At 41.9% G+C, this 13,452-nt stretch overlaps 1 protein-coding gene across 1 annotated transcript in view; it reads left to right on the forward strand.

The window, feature by feature from the left end:
• CCNY (cyclin Y) overlaps positions 1-13,452 on the forward strand; it is a 102,390-nt gene that overhangs the window by 59,331 nt on the left and 29,607 nt on the right. Inside the window, exons 2-3 of the mRNA XM_083406737.1 lie at positions 3,630-3,704; positions 10,684-10,718. Of these exons, the coding sequence (XP_083262863.1) occupies positions 3,630-3,704; positions 10,684-10,718 (110 nt within the window). The remainder of the gene's footprint in view (positions 1-3,629; positions 3,705-10,683; positions 10,719-13,452) is intronic.

The raw sequence follows: 13,452 nt of genomic DNA on the forward strand, positions 1-13,452 counted from the left end.
GTACCTCGGGTTAAGTACTTAATTCGTTCCAGAAGTTCGTTCTTAACCTATAACTGTCCTTAACCTGAAGTACCACTTTAGCTAATGGGGCCTCCTGCTGCCACTGTGTGATTTCTGTTCTCATCCTGAAGCAAAGTTCTTAACCCGAGGTAATATTTCTGGGTTAGCGGAGTCTGTAACCTGAAGCGTGTGTAACCTGAAGCGAATGTAACCCGAGGTACCACTGTAATAGTTGGCATCGGGATTTAATGCAAGTTATGATTTCTGCTCTTCTTACAATTATTTAGGAAAAGCACATCATGAGTCAGATCACATTAGATTATTCCCCAGGAGTAACTTTGTTTCTCTGGTTATAATATATAAAAATATAAACTCAGCAAGTGCTCTTAAAATGCATTGTGCTCTTTGTACCTGAGTCATGACTATATCAAAGGGCAGGCTTTTGAGCCGGAAGATGAACCTCCGCCCCTTTCCTGGTCCTGGAAACTTGAAGTGGCATTCCTGCTTTCTGCTTGAAAGTGCTTCGTTTGTTAACAGGAGTTGAGTGCAAGCCTGGCCCATGCGAAAGTATCAGAAAATAAGTCTGAACTTTTCCCTCCAAAGTGTCTGTGTGCATTCTTGTTTCTTCAGCTTGTTTCTGTAACATTTTGTGATAAAACCAGGCAGCAATCACTAGTGTTTCCTATTGCACACCCAGGGAAGCTGTGATGAGAATTCTTCAGAAGCAGCTAGTTGCTAGGATACCTGGCCTTCATTCTTTTTGTGGCTGTCTCCTTCCTGTGCACTAATGAGTTTAAGGAATTTCTCTTTAAAATGATGCCAGTAGGCTTTCACTTTTTCATTCCACCTCACTTGCATAATTATTTTTCTGGTCACTGTTTTTAAAACCTTGCGTCCCTTAAGTGAGGGATTGAGAAAATTTGGAACAATACATAACAAGCTTATTTACTAATATGTCACATTCACTAATGAGCCACCAAGAGGCAATTCTGTCCTGAGTGCCTTTGAGGATCAGAGTATATATAGAACTGGACTGAGTGAGTACTAAATATGCTGGATGGCCTGGAAGTCTTCTGCTTTGGTCACTGACCTCTGATTGGAAAGTTTGCAATCCCTGAAAGTTTGCAATCCTACATTTCCCTGAAAGCATAGTGCATTTTTAATAGGCACAATCTCATGCCAACTTTTTCCAAACAAGATAAATGGCTTCTGTTTTGACCTTTGGCATGAACTTAAGGAAATGCCTAGCACTTTGATTTGTGTGCCTAAACCATATAATAAGGTGATTTACAGCTGTTTACATCATGATTGCCATCCTTGCCTTGCCAACTTTTTCCCATCTATCCCTTTTCTGTACCTTTAACATCAGGTGATAGTGTGCATACCCGTGCTTTGAAATAAAATTCTCAGGCTGACTTCTCCTGTGAAAGGCAACAGAACAGATCAGACTGGTCCCTTCCTCCCCGGTTAGTTTGCAGATCACCCTAATAGACGGCACAAATGAGAGGACCATTTTCTCACATTGCCCTGCATTTGCTGCTAAGTGTACATTCAACAGGGAACTGCAGCTAGTCCGGACTTCCTGGGGACCATAGGGACACCTGTGTTCGAAAACACTCATTTGCCAAAGTCACATGCTTCTCCTTTTAGGTGCGCTCATGAAAACATAATGTATGAAGACGTCCTGTATCATTTAGAGAATCATCCAGCAAGTAAATTGGGTGTTCATTCCTGCCCAAGTTGGCGAATCCCCGTCACTTCCAATTCATTTCCCAATTCTTCCTTGTGGACATGTCAAGGAGAAAACTGGGACAATATCCCATTCTCCCCATGCACTGAGCCTTTTACATGGAGAAGCGTTCAGACGTGTAAACCCCGCCCCCACGCAGTATAAAGTGGTACAGTCCAGAGCAGACTAGTAGCAGGTATTATTTCTGCATGCTTGTGTGAATCCACCGTAAGTCATGGCTGGCAAAATAAATTATGTGATGTGGCGTTGATGACCTCAGCATTTGCTTACCTCTTGCAAATGGCAACCAGTGAAGTGGAAAAGGGTCAGGGAAATGCTAAGTGGGATGATGTTGGGTCACAAGCCTTCTTCCACTATATATTACTGGGGAGATGTGGGTCAGCAGCCATGTGTCCCTCATTATTTCTAGTGCAGGCCTGTTAAGCAGCATAGATTACATGGAACTCAACAGCTTGCTACTGTAGAGGGAGTGAACTGAGGTTCTTAACAGCTTTGACTCTTACCATAATAGTGGGGGTATTCAGAATGGGTCTGCCTTTAATACCACAGAGCCTAGGGCTTGCTGATCAGAAGGTTGGCGGTTTGAATCCCCGCGATGGGGTGAGCTCCCGTTGCTCAGTCTCAGCTCCTGCCAACCTAGCAGTTCGAAAGCACATCAAAGTACAAGTAGATAAATAGGTATTGCTCCAGCAGGAAGGTAAATGGTGTTTCCATGTGCTGCTCTGGTTCACCAGAAGTGGCTTACTCATGTTGGCCGCATGACCCAGAAGCTGTACTCTGGCACCCTTGGCCAGTAAAGTGAGATGAGTGCCGCAACCCCAGAGTCGTCCGTGACTGGACCTAATGGTCAGGGGTTCCTTTACCTTTACCTTAATACTTAGCTACAAGTCAGCCATTAAGCTGGTGGGAGGTAGCTGGGGTACCTTCATTGACTTGGCTGCTGTGTGACTAGATTGGAAATGAGCTATTGAAAACCACCCTTATTCTTTCTCTTCTCCTGTGTGTGTTCCTCATACATAGGAAGTAGACATAAGTGGAAATGCATCTTTTTTGCCCATATATGCTAGGTTAAATGTGTTGACCTATTTTTAAACTAGGAAGGAGTTACCCTGCTTTAGCAACCGCATTGCATTTAACAATCACCCAGCTAATAGTCACTCAGTGCCACATCATTACTTACAGCGGTTTAAGTCTTCTGCAGTGGGTGGGTAGAGGTACACTCATAAAAATGTGCAATAATCAATTCCATGCTTTTCAGGCTGTTTTAGTCCCAATGCATCTCATCCTGCTTTGGTCATTACTCTTGAGTTGGTAATGCAAATAAGAGAATTTTGGGGAAAGGACTGTAGCTCAGGGCAGGGTGTCTGTGTTCTATGTAGAAGCTCCTGTGTTCAGTCTTCCACATCTCAAGACAGTGTTGACAATATGAACCTGGTGGTCTTGACTCAGTATAAGGCAGTTTCCTAGGTTCCTGTATCTCTTAACTCAGGCTAACCAGGAAAAAACAGCAGCCACTCATTATGGGATTTGGTGAAACAAAGATTAATAATATTATTCCTCTCTGTTAGTGAAGTGGGTATATTATGTGCTAGGCATCAGAACAGTGGGAGGGCAGTATGTTGGATCTTGCCAGCTGTCAGTTCCACATCTGAAAATGATCTGACAGTAGTTGGTGTCCTTATATGAACGATTTGCACAATACATGTTTATGCTGCAGTACAACTGATCTTTGCATCTACAAATTCTGCTTGAAAATATATCTGAATAGACTCAGCTCTTTAAAAAGAATCGGCTGTGGGAGTAGGGTCTCAAGGCCAAAGTTACTTAAATATGGGCTCACGTGGGGCATTATTTTAACGTTATCTCTCTTTCTTTCAAGATCTGAACATGGAGTTCAACCCATCAGATCATCCACGGGCCAGCACAATCTTCCTCAGCAAATCTCAAACAGACGGTAAGTCACCAGTGTTATTATACAAACAACAAAAGATTCATGTGCACTTTATAACATACGCTTCATGCATAGTTTATAATATGCATATAGCCCTATTGCAAGACCATACCTGATAACAATTTGGATAGATAATTAGCTATTATATTTATTTTATTTAAAAAGCTGTGGTTTGTGGCTGACCTGCTATTCAGAGTGGGCCACTAGCTTGGATTGTTTTAACAGCAGCATCAGAAATCGAAATTAACCATGCAAGTCTTTCATCCTAAACATGTTCAGGATCCTAAACATGTTTAGCATGAGAGTCTTATTGACTTATTTTCATTTTTTAGGACTTTAACAAAATGATCTGTGAGAGAGAAATAACCTTGCCTTCTCTTGAGGCATAAATCGGAACTCTCTGTTTTTAAAGCATTCCAGCAGCTAGTGGGCTTAATGCAATCTGATAAATGAGGGCCCCATACACACATAAAATCCTTTTTCCAAGACCACTTATGCGCCTATGTGCTATTGATTCTCAATAAGGGCTGTATTTCATAGTGAATTGTTATCTTTAGACTACTGGCTTATTTATTTAGATTTCCCCCCCACCCCAATCCTTTGTGTTTATCAACAATTAATCTTTTCCCATTATACAGACACAATTGTATAGTTAAGTGTTTTGAAATTGACGTATTGTAGCATAGAATTCTCACATATTAACTCGATACAAATCTTCCTTTTGAAAAGACTGTGGAGTAAGCTCTCACTTTGTTCTTAAGTTGTTGTGCTTTATATGAACCCATCTATTTAGGTCGGTGAGGACCAAATACATCTACGAAGACTGGTCCTCTCTTGTACCAAATAGGCTGAGAGACAGTTCTTTTGCTCAAGGCACTGTTGCTTTGCAAGGACCTGAAGCTACTTGCAACAAATTTTCCACTGGACCACACAGGCTCATGTTGTAAATGATGACTTGTTTTACAAAACAGGCAAGAGTTACTTACTGGAAACTACAAGTTGGTTCAGTTAGAGAGGCCTCAGAGCTGAGGTGGTTGATTTATAGCTTGCAGGCTGCACATTTTAAAAATAAAACAGTCTTTCTCCTTGCACTCATTGATCAGTGGAGTCGAACATCATCATTTATTAGTCTGGGTTTCTACAGCACCTGGAAATTAACAGTATTTGCCTTAGAGTGAACCTTGATGCAATCAGTGGAGGGAGATTCATTTACTGTGGGCTTATTCAATCTGTAGTGCTGGGCCTCAGTGATGATAGTTCCCCCCTTGTTCTGAAGCTGTCAGGTATAATAAATGGCAATCATTTTGTCTCTGAAATGTTTGCTAGAAATCCTTGACAAAAGTCAACCCTCTGTTAAGTTTTCTCTACCCCTGCCGTGATAGCATGTCCTGATACATAGCTGTCAACTTTTCCCTTTTCTTTTGAAGAATCCTATTCGGAATAAGGGAATTTCCCTTAAAAAGGGGAAACATTGACAGCTATGTCCTGATATCACAAGCCAGTGCTGAGGTGTGGGGGCTCTGGGAAATAAGCTGTGCCCCCCCCAACCTAGTGGACCCTCAAGGGAAAGAAAGATAGAGGTGCCTGCTGCATATTATGTTGCTGAATGCCAAGGACCAAGCTGACCACTGCCACCCTTCTCTGCATTCAGCCCAATGCTCAGCAGAAAGTTACCGGTGGCTGCTGCAGCTTCCACCATCTTTGTTTTCCCAGAATGCATCTATAATTGGCTGGTGTGTGTCTGCTAGAGATATTCACAAAACAATTGCATCAAGACAGGGAGTAAGCTCTCCAAGAGGGTAAAGAAAGTCGTCCCCAGTATGTTTTGGACTACATGCTGGCAGAGGCTGAGGGGGTTGGAGTTCAAAACTTATGGAGGGCTCCAGGTTGGGAAAGACTGATACAGAGGTATATGATTTCAAAAAGAGAATTGTTTTTCTGTGCAGTGTTTTCTTATGACTTAATGCAAGAGGAGCATTGGGAAATCAGGACTGTATCCAACTGTGTTCTACACAGTGTAGGCCCATTGGAATACAGACCATTAATTTTAGTGGGTCTATCCTGAATTGAACCAACATGGAATACAACCCTCGGTGTGGCATGTGTGATCTCTAAAATCCTTTTAACACTTATGTAACCTTCAGTGGTTGCTGAAACAGAGATGAATCCCAATGGGGGAATGATTTCAGTAAACCCTTCTGCACCATGACAACACCCTTCAGTGGTTTATCTGGGGTGGTGCAGATCAGAAGAAGCACAGTATAACAATAGATTTGGCTGCAGGATAGTTTCACTAAAGACTGACTCATTTCCTCCACTCTTAATGGAGTGTGAAAGAAGGATCACAATTGCCTGGTACCAAGACAAGTAAATTACACAGTTTGGTTAACCACAGAATGTCATATTGATCAGTTGGGGCAACAGGAACAAGCTTACTTTCACTTTCACTTTCCAGTGCCCATTTACAGCATTGCACTTGCTTATGTTGGCCTCCCATCTATATCATCAGGTAGTCTGACTTTGTCGTACCATGTTATTCTAATGTTCTGTGTGCAAGTCCTCATTGGCTAAGATCGTGAAATGAAGTAGGATTGGCAACAAAATCTAGAATTGGCAACAAAACACTTGGGAGATAACCAATACAAATAGACATGAGAAGTGTGAATGGTCAGAAAAATATTGGGCTAAGCTGAAAAAATTCACAGGCAATATCATCATGAATTCCAGTTTCTGGAAACCTCAGAAGGGGTAGACTGCTCTTGTGCTCAGTTCCTGCTTTTAGGTTTCTCACAGATATCTGGTTGGTCAATGTGAGAACAGGATGATGGACTAGATGGGCTCTAGCAGGCTTTTCTTATGTTCTAGGTTTTCACATCAGAAATGTTTGTAAATGAACATTTGGTGCAGTCTTGCAGTTTTGTGATTTGTTATTCCAGCGTCAGCAGGGAATATTGCATTCCAGTGATTGTAAAACTGGATTATTTTGCGGACCATTGTTCCGATTCTGGTTTTCTTTACAATCTACCACAGTCTTACATTAACGCCCAGAGTGTGAACAGCTTCTCAATTATAAAACACCTTTATAATCAAGTGTAGTTTTCCTGTACTTGCAGAGTTAAATCAAATGGAAAGCATTGCTAGGCAGTGGATTACTTCCTAGGTTTGTTTTTGGATGTCAGTTGATCAGGATACTACTGTCTAGGCCTGGGCTATATCAGGTTTTCAAAATCATGATATATATCACCAGCTAAACATCACGATATACGGATCCCGAGGTTTCCGCAACCTGAGGACCGCTTCTGCGCATGTGCAGATTGCTTCTGCGCATGTGTGCACAGTGAACCCCGGTAAAATACTTCTGGGTTTGCCACACACGCATCCCAAAGTTTACGTAACCAGAGGGTTACGTTAACGGAGGTACGACTCTATATCGCCCAGCCCTACTATCGCCCTTGTCCAATTTTGTTGTAGCTTTAAGAACAACTTTCACTTAGAAGAATTTTCCTTGGGGCAGGGAGATAGCCTGTGCTTTGCAACACTCTGTAATTGCTGTGAAAAGCCAGCCAGACACCTAGTTGCATGCTGGTTCTGGTCTTCTGTGTGGACCTCTGCAAGCCAATGTAGGCTGACCAAGTGCCAGTACTGCAGGAGTTGGGAGTGCTAAAATATATACCAAGTACCTGAAACCTGTTGAAAGATGGCCTAAGGCAAAACAAAAAAGAAGCAACTTTTCCTACAGCCTACTCAGATTATAGGCACTGGGTCAAAACAGATTAGCCTGGGATTTGAATAACCAGTGGTTATGATTTTTATTGTTGCCGCTGGAATTTTACTAATTATGCTGTTTTGTTGTTGCATGATTCTTCCTGCTGCTATGTTGACTTTGTTTTTGTAACTTTGGACACTTTTATAATCATGTTTTGCTGTGTTTAGATTTCTTAGCTGTTGTGCTTTTAATTGTGGATGTTTTTTATTTATTTAAAAAGGTGGGACACAAATAAATAAAATAAATATATATTGCTAGATTGTGCTTTCTGACATTTGTCAGAGGGATTTGGGTTCTGTGCTGTTGCTCTGAGGAGACCATGGCTATATATATATGCCCATTTCTGATCCTCTGGACTGCAGCCCGCATCTTTGTATAATAAACTGGAACATCTTTTATTGTCGTGCAGCCTCTCGCTCCCGAAACGCTGCTCAGAATTTCTAAATTTAGGCCGTGCCTGCAAAAATATGTGAAATTCCATTCCCAAAATAAAACCGGTGGCATTGTGGAAGCCAGAGAAGAGCAGTTGGCAAGTAGGCTCTGGTGTTAGGAACAAATTCAGGTTGCATTTGAATTTGCTAGTTGCACACAAAGTTTGAGATGTATGTGGTGCTCTTATTTGAAGCCAAAGGATAAGCAGAGTCAGAAGAAGAGCATGATGCAGGTCCAGGAATAAGTTTTAAAGTTGCAGTGGAAAAGGAAAGAAAGTGAAATGGAACCCTGAACAGGAATGAGGTGATAACAGGGCAACAGCCTAGGTCCCATACCTCAGTTTGGGACTCACAGGCAGTAACCCCCTGGACCTGCTCCTCGTCATCATCAGTGCTTTATTTGGGGGGGGGGGGGAGTAGGGGACAGTACATAAACCCCTCTCCCACCTGTTTCCCTTTGCCTACCTCCTCCGCTGCCACCACTGCTTCTTACCTCCTGGAGGCATTTTGGTGCAACCCACAAAAGTGGGTCTACCACAGAGTGGTGTGGCTAGAACGACCATTTCCTTGACATGCAGGCCACTTCAGCTATGCCACTTAGTGGTAGAACAAAGCAGTCCTCCTCTACCACAAAATGGCATGCCTAGAGTGGCCCATATCAGTGACGATGATGAAGGGTCACTGCAGGAGTTAGTGATAGTGATAATTATGGTGAGGAGGTGGACTCAACTGTGGAAGGGGGCGCCATGGAGTCCTTAAAGGTAAAGGGACCCCTGACCATTAGGTCCAGTTGTGACCGACTCTGGGGTTGCGGCGCTCATCTCACTTTATTGGCCAAGGGAGCCGGCATACAGCTTCCGGGTCATGACTAAGCCGCTTCTGGCGAACCAGAGCAACGCACGGAAATGCCATTTACCTTCCTGCCGGAGCGGTACCTATTTATTTACTTGCATTTTGACATGCTTTTCAACTGCTAGGTTGGCAGGAGCAGGGACCGAAGAACGGGAGCTCACCCCATCATGGGGATTCGAACCGCCGACCTTCTGATCGGCAAGTTTTAACCCACAGTGCCACCTGCGCCCCTCCGTGGAGTCCTTAAGTACCCTTAAAAACAAAACAAAACCATTCAAGCAGGGTGGAGCAAGGCCAGTTAAAGCTGTGGCCAGTACAGGAGGTGTGGCCTGTGTACAGTCCTGAGGGCCACATAGAGAGGCCTGCATTTTGCTCCCAGGCCTGAGCTTCCCAACCCCTGCCCTAGAGCAATGTTGTTCACCTTGGAGTACATTCTGTGGATGCGCCGCTTTAGATTTAGCCCCCTCCCTGCTTACTTGCCTCAGTTGAGTGAGATTGTGCTTGTTTGTTGCCAGAATGCACTTGTCAGCTTGAAAAGACCAAAGAAAACTCCACTTTTCATTTTAAGAGTTGAGGAGAAACAGAGTCAGCTTTTCTTTGAACTCGTGTAGTCCTTTGCTTAGATCAGTACCAGACAATTCCCCTAACTAGAAAAAACATAGCTTTTATTTCTGTACTAAATTATTTAAAAGCTATCAAAATGCGAGAGGTTGTAATTGATGTGTAATTATTAACTCAAGGATATTGCCTTTTGTCCTTTTGAAGTCTCCCACTAAAATTGTCTCTTACACACTGCACAAAAGACTACAGAAAAGCACAATAATATGGAAAAAGTGCCTTTTCTCCCTTAATTTTAATGCTGCTTAATTTCACCCTACGGCACTAAAAAGCTTAACAGTTAAACTACACTTTCAGAAATTAGAACTGGGCACTTGGCTTTAAAAATAAAGCAAATTAAGAAACCATAGAATGCAATTTTTGTTGGTTGTTGCAGGAGCTTGTCAGCTGAACTTTTCAACCTGGACTTGATTGTATTCAGTTTCATTGAGGCTTGCAGCCTTACACCTGGGAGCTGGTCCCTTTGAATTCTGGCTTACTTCTGAGTATACTCATAGAATGTTGCACTGTTAATGCCTGGTTTTTTCATCATGCACCATCTTTTCAGCTAGGTGTCCCTGGCACCTAAATAAAACAGATAATTATTGCATTTTGTTCTAAGGTCACCATGTGGTCAGCATGAGATGATATGAGATATATTCAAGACTACTATGGAACTCTTGTAGGTGTGGGGACTCTAGAATGTTGGTGATATGTCCTGCATCAGCCATTCATTGGATCGGCATCAGCACACTTTTTGGATCTACAGCAGCAAGGATGCAAATGGAAGAAAAGGGGGTGGTGGAGTGAAGTAGTCCTAAATGAAGTAGTTTGAGGTTCTGGAGGCAGCTTGTGTCTAATTTGGTATCAAAAGCTTTTGGTTTGTCTTTTTAGCATATTGAAATATTTGAAATATTTGAAGGATGTTTATTAACGGGTAAAACTCAATGTCTGTTAACATTTTCACATTGTTAAAAACAAATTTAATTGGCAGGTGCCATTCAAGTACATCAAAAGCTTTCTTAGAGTTCATAACAAAGTTCCAATTAAACTAAATGGGCTGTGCTTTTTCGTTTGTTTATAAACCATCTAATGTTTAAACATCTCAAATCAATGTACAACATAACATTTGCACAATTTAATTTAGAAATCAGAATTTTAATACACCTTCTTTTACTTTACACATGCCAGGCATTTGATTATTCACTAACTCCTTTTTTGTTAGCATTGAATTTAGTTTTTTCATTTTCCAATGATAGATTCTGTGGTTGGGAGAGTTAACTAAAATCAAACAATTTCATATAACATTCCTACAATGTGTTTTGTGTTTTCACAGTGAGAGAAAAGCGGAAGAGTCTCTTTATAAACCACGTAAGTGAAAAAAACGCAACTTTTTCTGGCTGAATAGCATGTTTTGAGTTTACACTAATAAATCTAAAAGTCTGGTTTTCAAGCAAATCAGCTGTCTAAATGTACAGCCATGGAGTGCCAAAAGTTATTTAGAGACTGTAGAAAGAGACCTCCTGTATTATAGGAATCTGTTGCAGAAGCCTATGGCAAGGAAGTGTGCAAAAATTACGTTTTAGACTGGGGATGCAGTTTTAGACTGGAGATGCCCTTTTCTTATCTCTTCTTCTTGCCACATATTAGAACAGAAAAGTAGGGCGACAAAGCTAAATGAGCTGAATGGTTTTGCAGATGAATTTTAGGCTCAGTTGTGAATAGTATAAATATATATATACATTACCATTTTTTCTCAGCAAAATGCATTCAACTTGAGACCTGATCTGTTGCCATCTTGCTGTGTAGTCAAGCAAAGCAGTAATTTAAATATGCATGTGTCATCTATCGTGATCGGTTATCTGTGCTCCAATAACCTGTTATATAGACTGTTGCAATGTGCTGTCAGTGGGGCTACCCTTGAAAAAGTTCCAGAAGCTGTGAATGCTGCTAAATGCTGCTGCCTGGCTGGTTTTGGGGTCAGCAAGAGGGAATTATCTCCACCCTAATTCTCAAAACACTATACTGGCTGCCAGTGTATCTACTTTACCTGATTCAAGGTGTTCATACTAGTGTACAAAGCCCTGAATGACTTGGGGCCCAAGGATTTGAAGGAGTGCCTTTCTCAGTATATTCCAACCTGACTTTGTGATCAGTGGGAAGTCCTCTGATCGTGGTTCCATTAGTGAAGGTGGCAAGGAGGACAGCCACACAAGGCAGAGAGCATTCTTTGTGGCAGTACTCCACTTATGGAACTCCCTCCCATGAGAAATCTGCTTGTTGCCCATTCTGGCTATGTTCAGGCACAATTTGATAGCTCACCTTTTATCCATGCCTTTGGGTGTTAGGGGAGTATTTTCTGCTACTGCTATTTTTAATCTTAAAACACCTGAAACATCAACTAGATCTAGCTGATGTTTCAGGTGTTTTAAGATTAATGAATTGTTTTATGAGGTTAACGGCCCTGTGCTTCCTTTTGGGAAGAAGGTTGGGATATAATAACATAATAATAATAATAATAATGGAACTGAAGTGCTTGTATTTTTACTGAAGGGCGTGTACCTAAGTACTAAACATTTACTAACTGGTGGTCCTAGGATTAGGTGAGACTTCTTTGTTATCAGGGTTTAATAGGAATGTAAGTGTTGCATTTTCTCTCTTTCTCTTCCTCCCTCCCTTCCCCAGTGCCCCCCCCCCCAGCTCCTAGAAACATATATAATATTAAACCTAATATCTGGCCTTTTACGAAATATATAAATGTAGGTGAAACTCCAGCAAGTGAAAATTCATCTTTTGACAACAGTCCATATGCTTTCCTCATATATATACTGTTTTGCAGAACCAGGAAGAAATATGAAAAAAAAAAATCTTTTAAAACCTGAGAGCAGCTTCTCCTGTTTTCTTTTCCTTACCCCCATGTTGATATAAGTTATTTTGTTAATGTGTTTGCAGTTTCATTTTTTCTGCGCTCTCTCTCTCTGTGTGTGTGCGTGTGTGTTTGTGTGTTTGTGCGTGCTTAGGAGTTGTAGCATCCAGAGAGGTTAACTCTTTGCTCCTGGTGCTGCCTTCTTGTTGAAAATCACCCCCTGATGATGTTGTTTGCTGAACTTCCATATCACGTCAGCCAAAATTCATAAAGCCTCATCTTCTTTCCTTCCTTCCTTCCTTCCTTCCTTCCTTTCTTTCTTTCCAGCAGTGGTGCTCATTAAAGGATGAATAAATAAATAATATTAGGCCTGCTGAAGGAAGCAAGCAACTTAAATGTAATCAAGGTAGCTGAGTCATTTATGACAGTAATTCTGAAGAACAATTTGGCTTCCCCATGCTCCTGAGCTAGTGTAACTAAGGATTTCTAGTTGGAGCCAAGATGCTACAAGATCTTTTCAGCAAACAGTATATGTCAGTGGCTTCTCTCTTTAAAAAAATCTGCGGTGGATATTAGCCCTCTACTAAAATGAGTTTGACATTGCATTGTCTAGGGTTAACATGGGCTATTTTCTGATAACTGATATAAATTAATAGCTGTACCTGCACATAATGTGAAGAAGCCATGGTTTGTTTAACCATGGCTCGGTCAGCAAACTGCAAGTTGTCACAGATAGGGTTGACCTTGCCATCAGGCAAAGTAATCACCTTAGTTGGCAGGTGCTGGGGGGCAGTGACAGCAACCCTCTGGCTGTTCCCCCTAAGCCCTCAGCCATTCCCCTCTATGGGATGAAAGAGCTGTGTATGCTAAATTTCCTGTCCTGACTCCACCCAAACTGGCCTACTGACTTTAGATGCTATGAAGGATGCTATCCTGCCACCAGGGTTGAAAGAAGATTCAGCTGCCAGTCCAGTCAGCATCTTTATATGGAATGAGGAAGGGCACCATCTTATCCTTTGCACCAGTTGGCAAAATATCTTGACTCTGCTCTGCTTGCAGATGAGCAAACAAACCACGGCTTGTTCTTCCAAAGTTTGTTTTTTCCAACTGTCCCCCATCTACTTCTAGTCTACTCACGGTTTTATTTTCCAGCTGCTCTTACCTTGTGCCTCTGCAGCTTGGCAGGCATCTGGCTTGGATGGCCAAGTAATACATGGTTAAGCAAAGGCTCTTGGGTTT

Source organism: Podarcis tiliguerta, assembly GCF_965153285.1.
Source record: "Podarcis tiliguerta genome assembly, chromosome: 12".
NCBI lineage: Eukaryota > Metazoa > Chordata > Lepidosauria > Squamata > Lacertidae > Podarcis > Podarcis tiliguerta.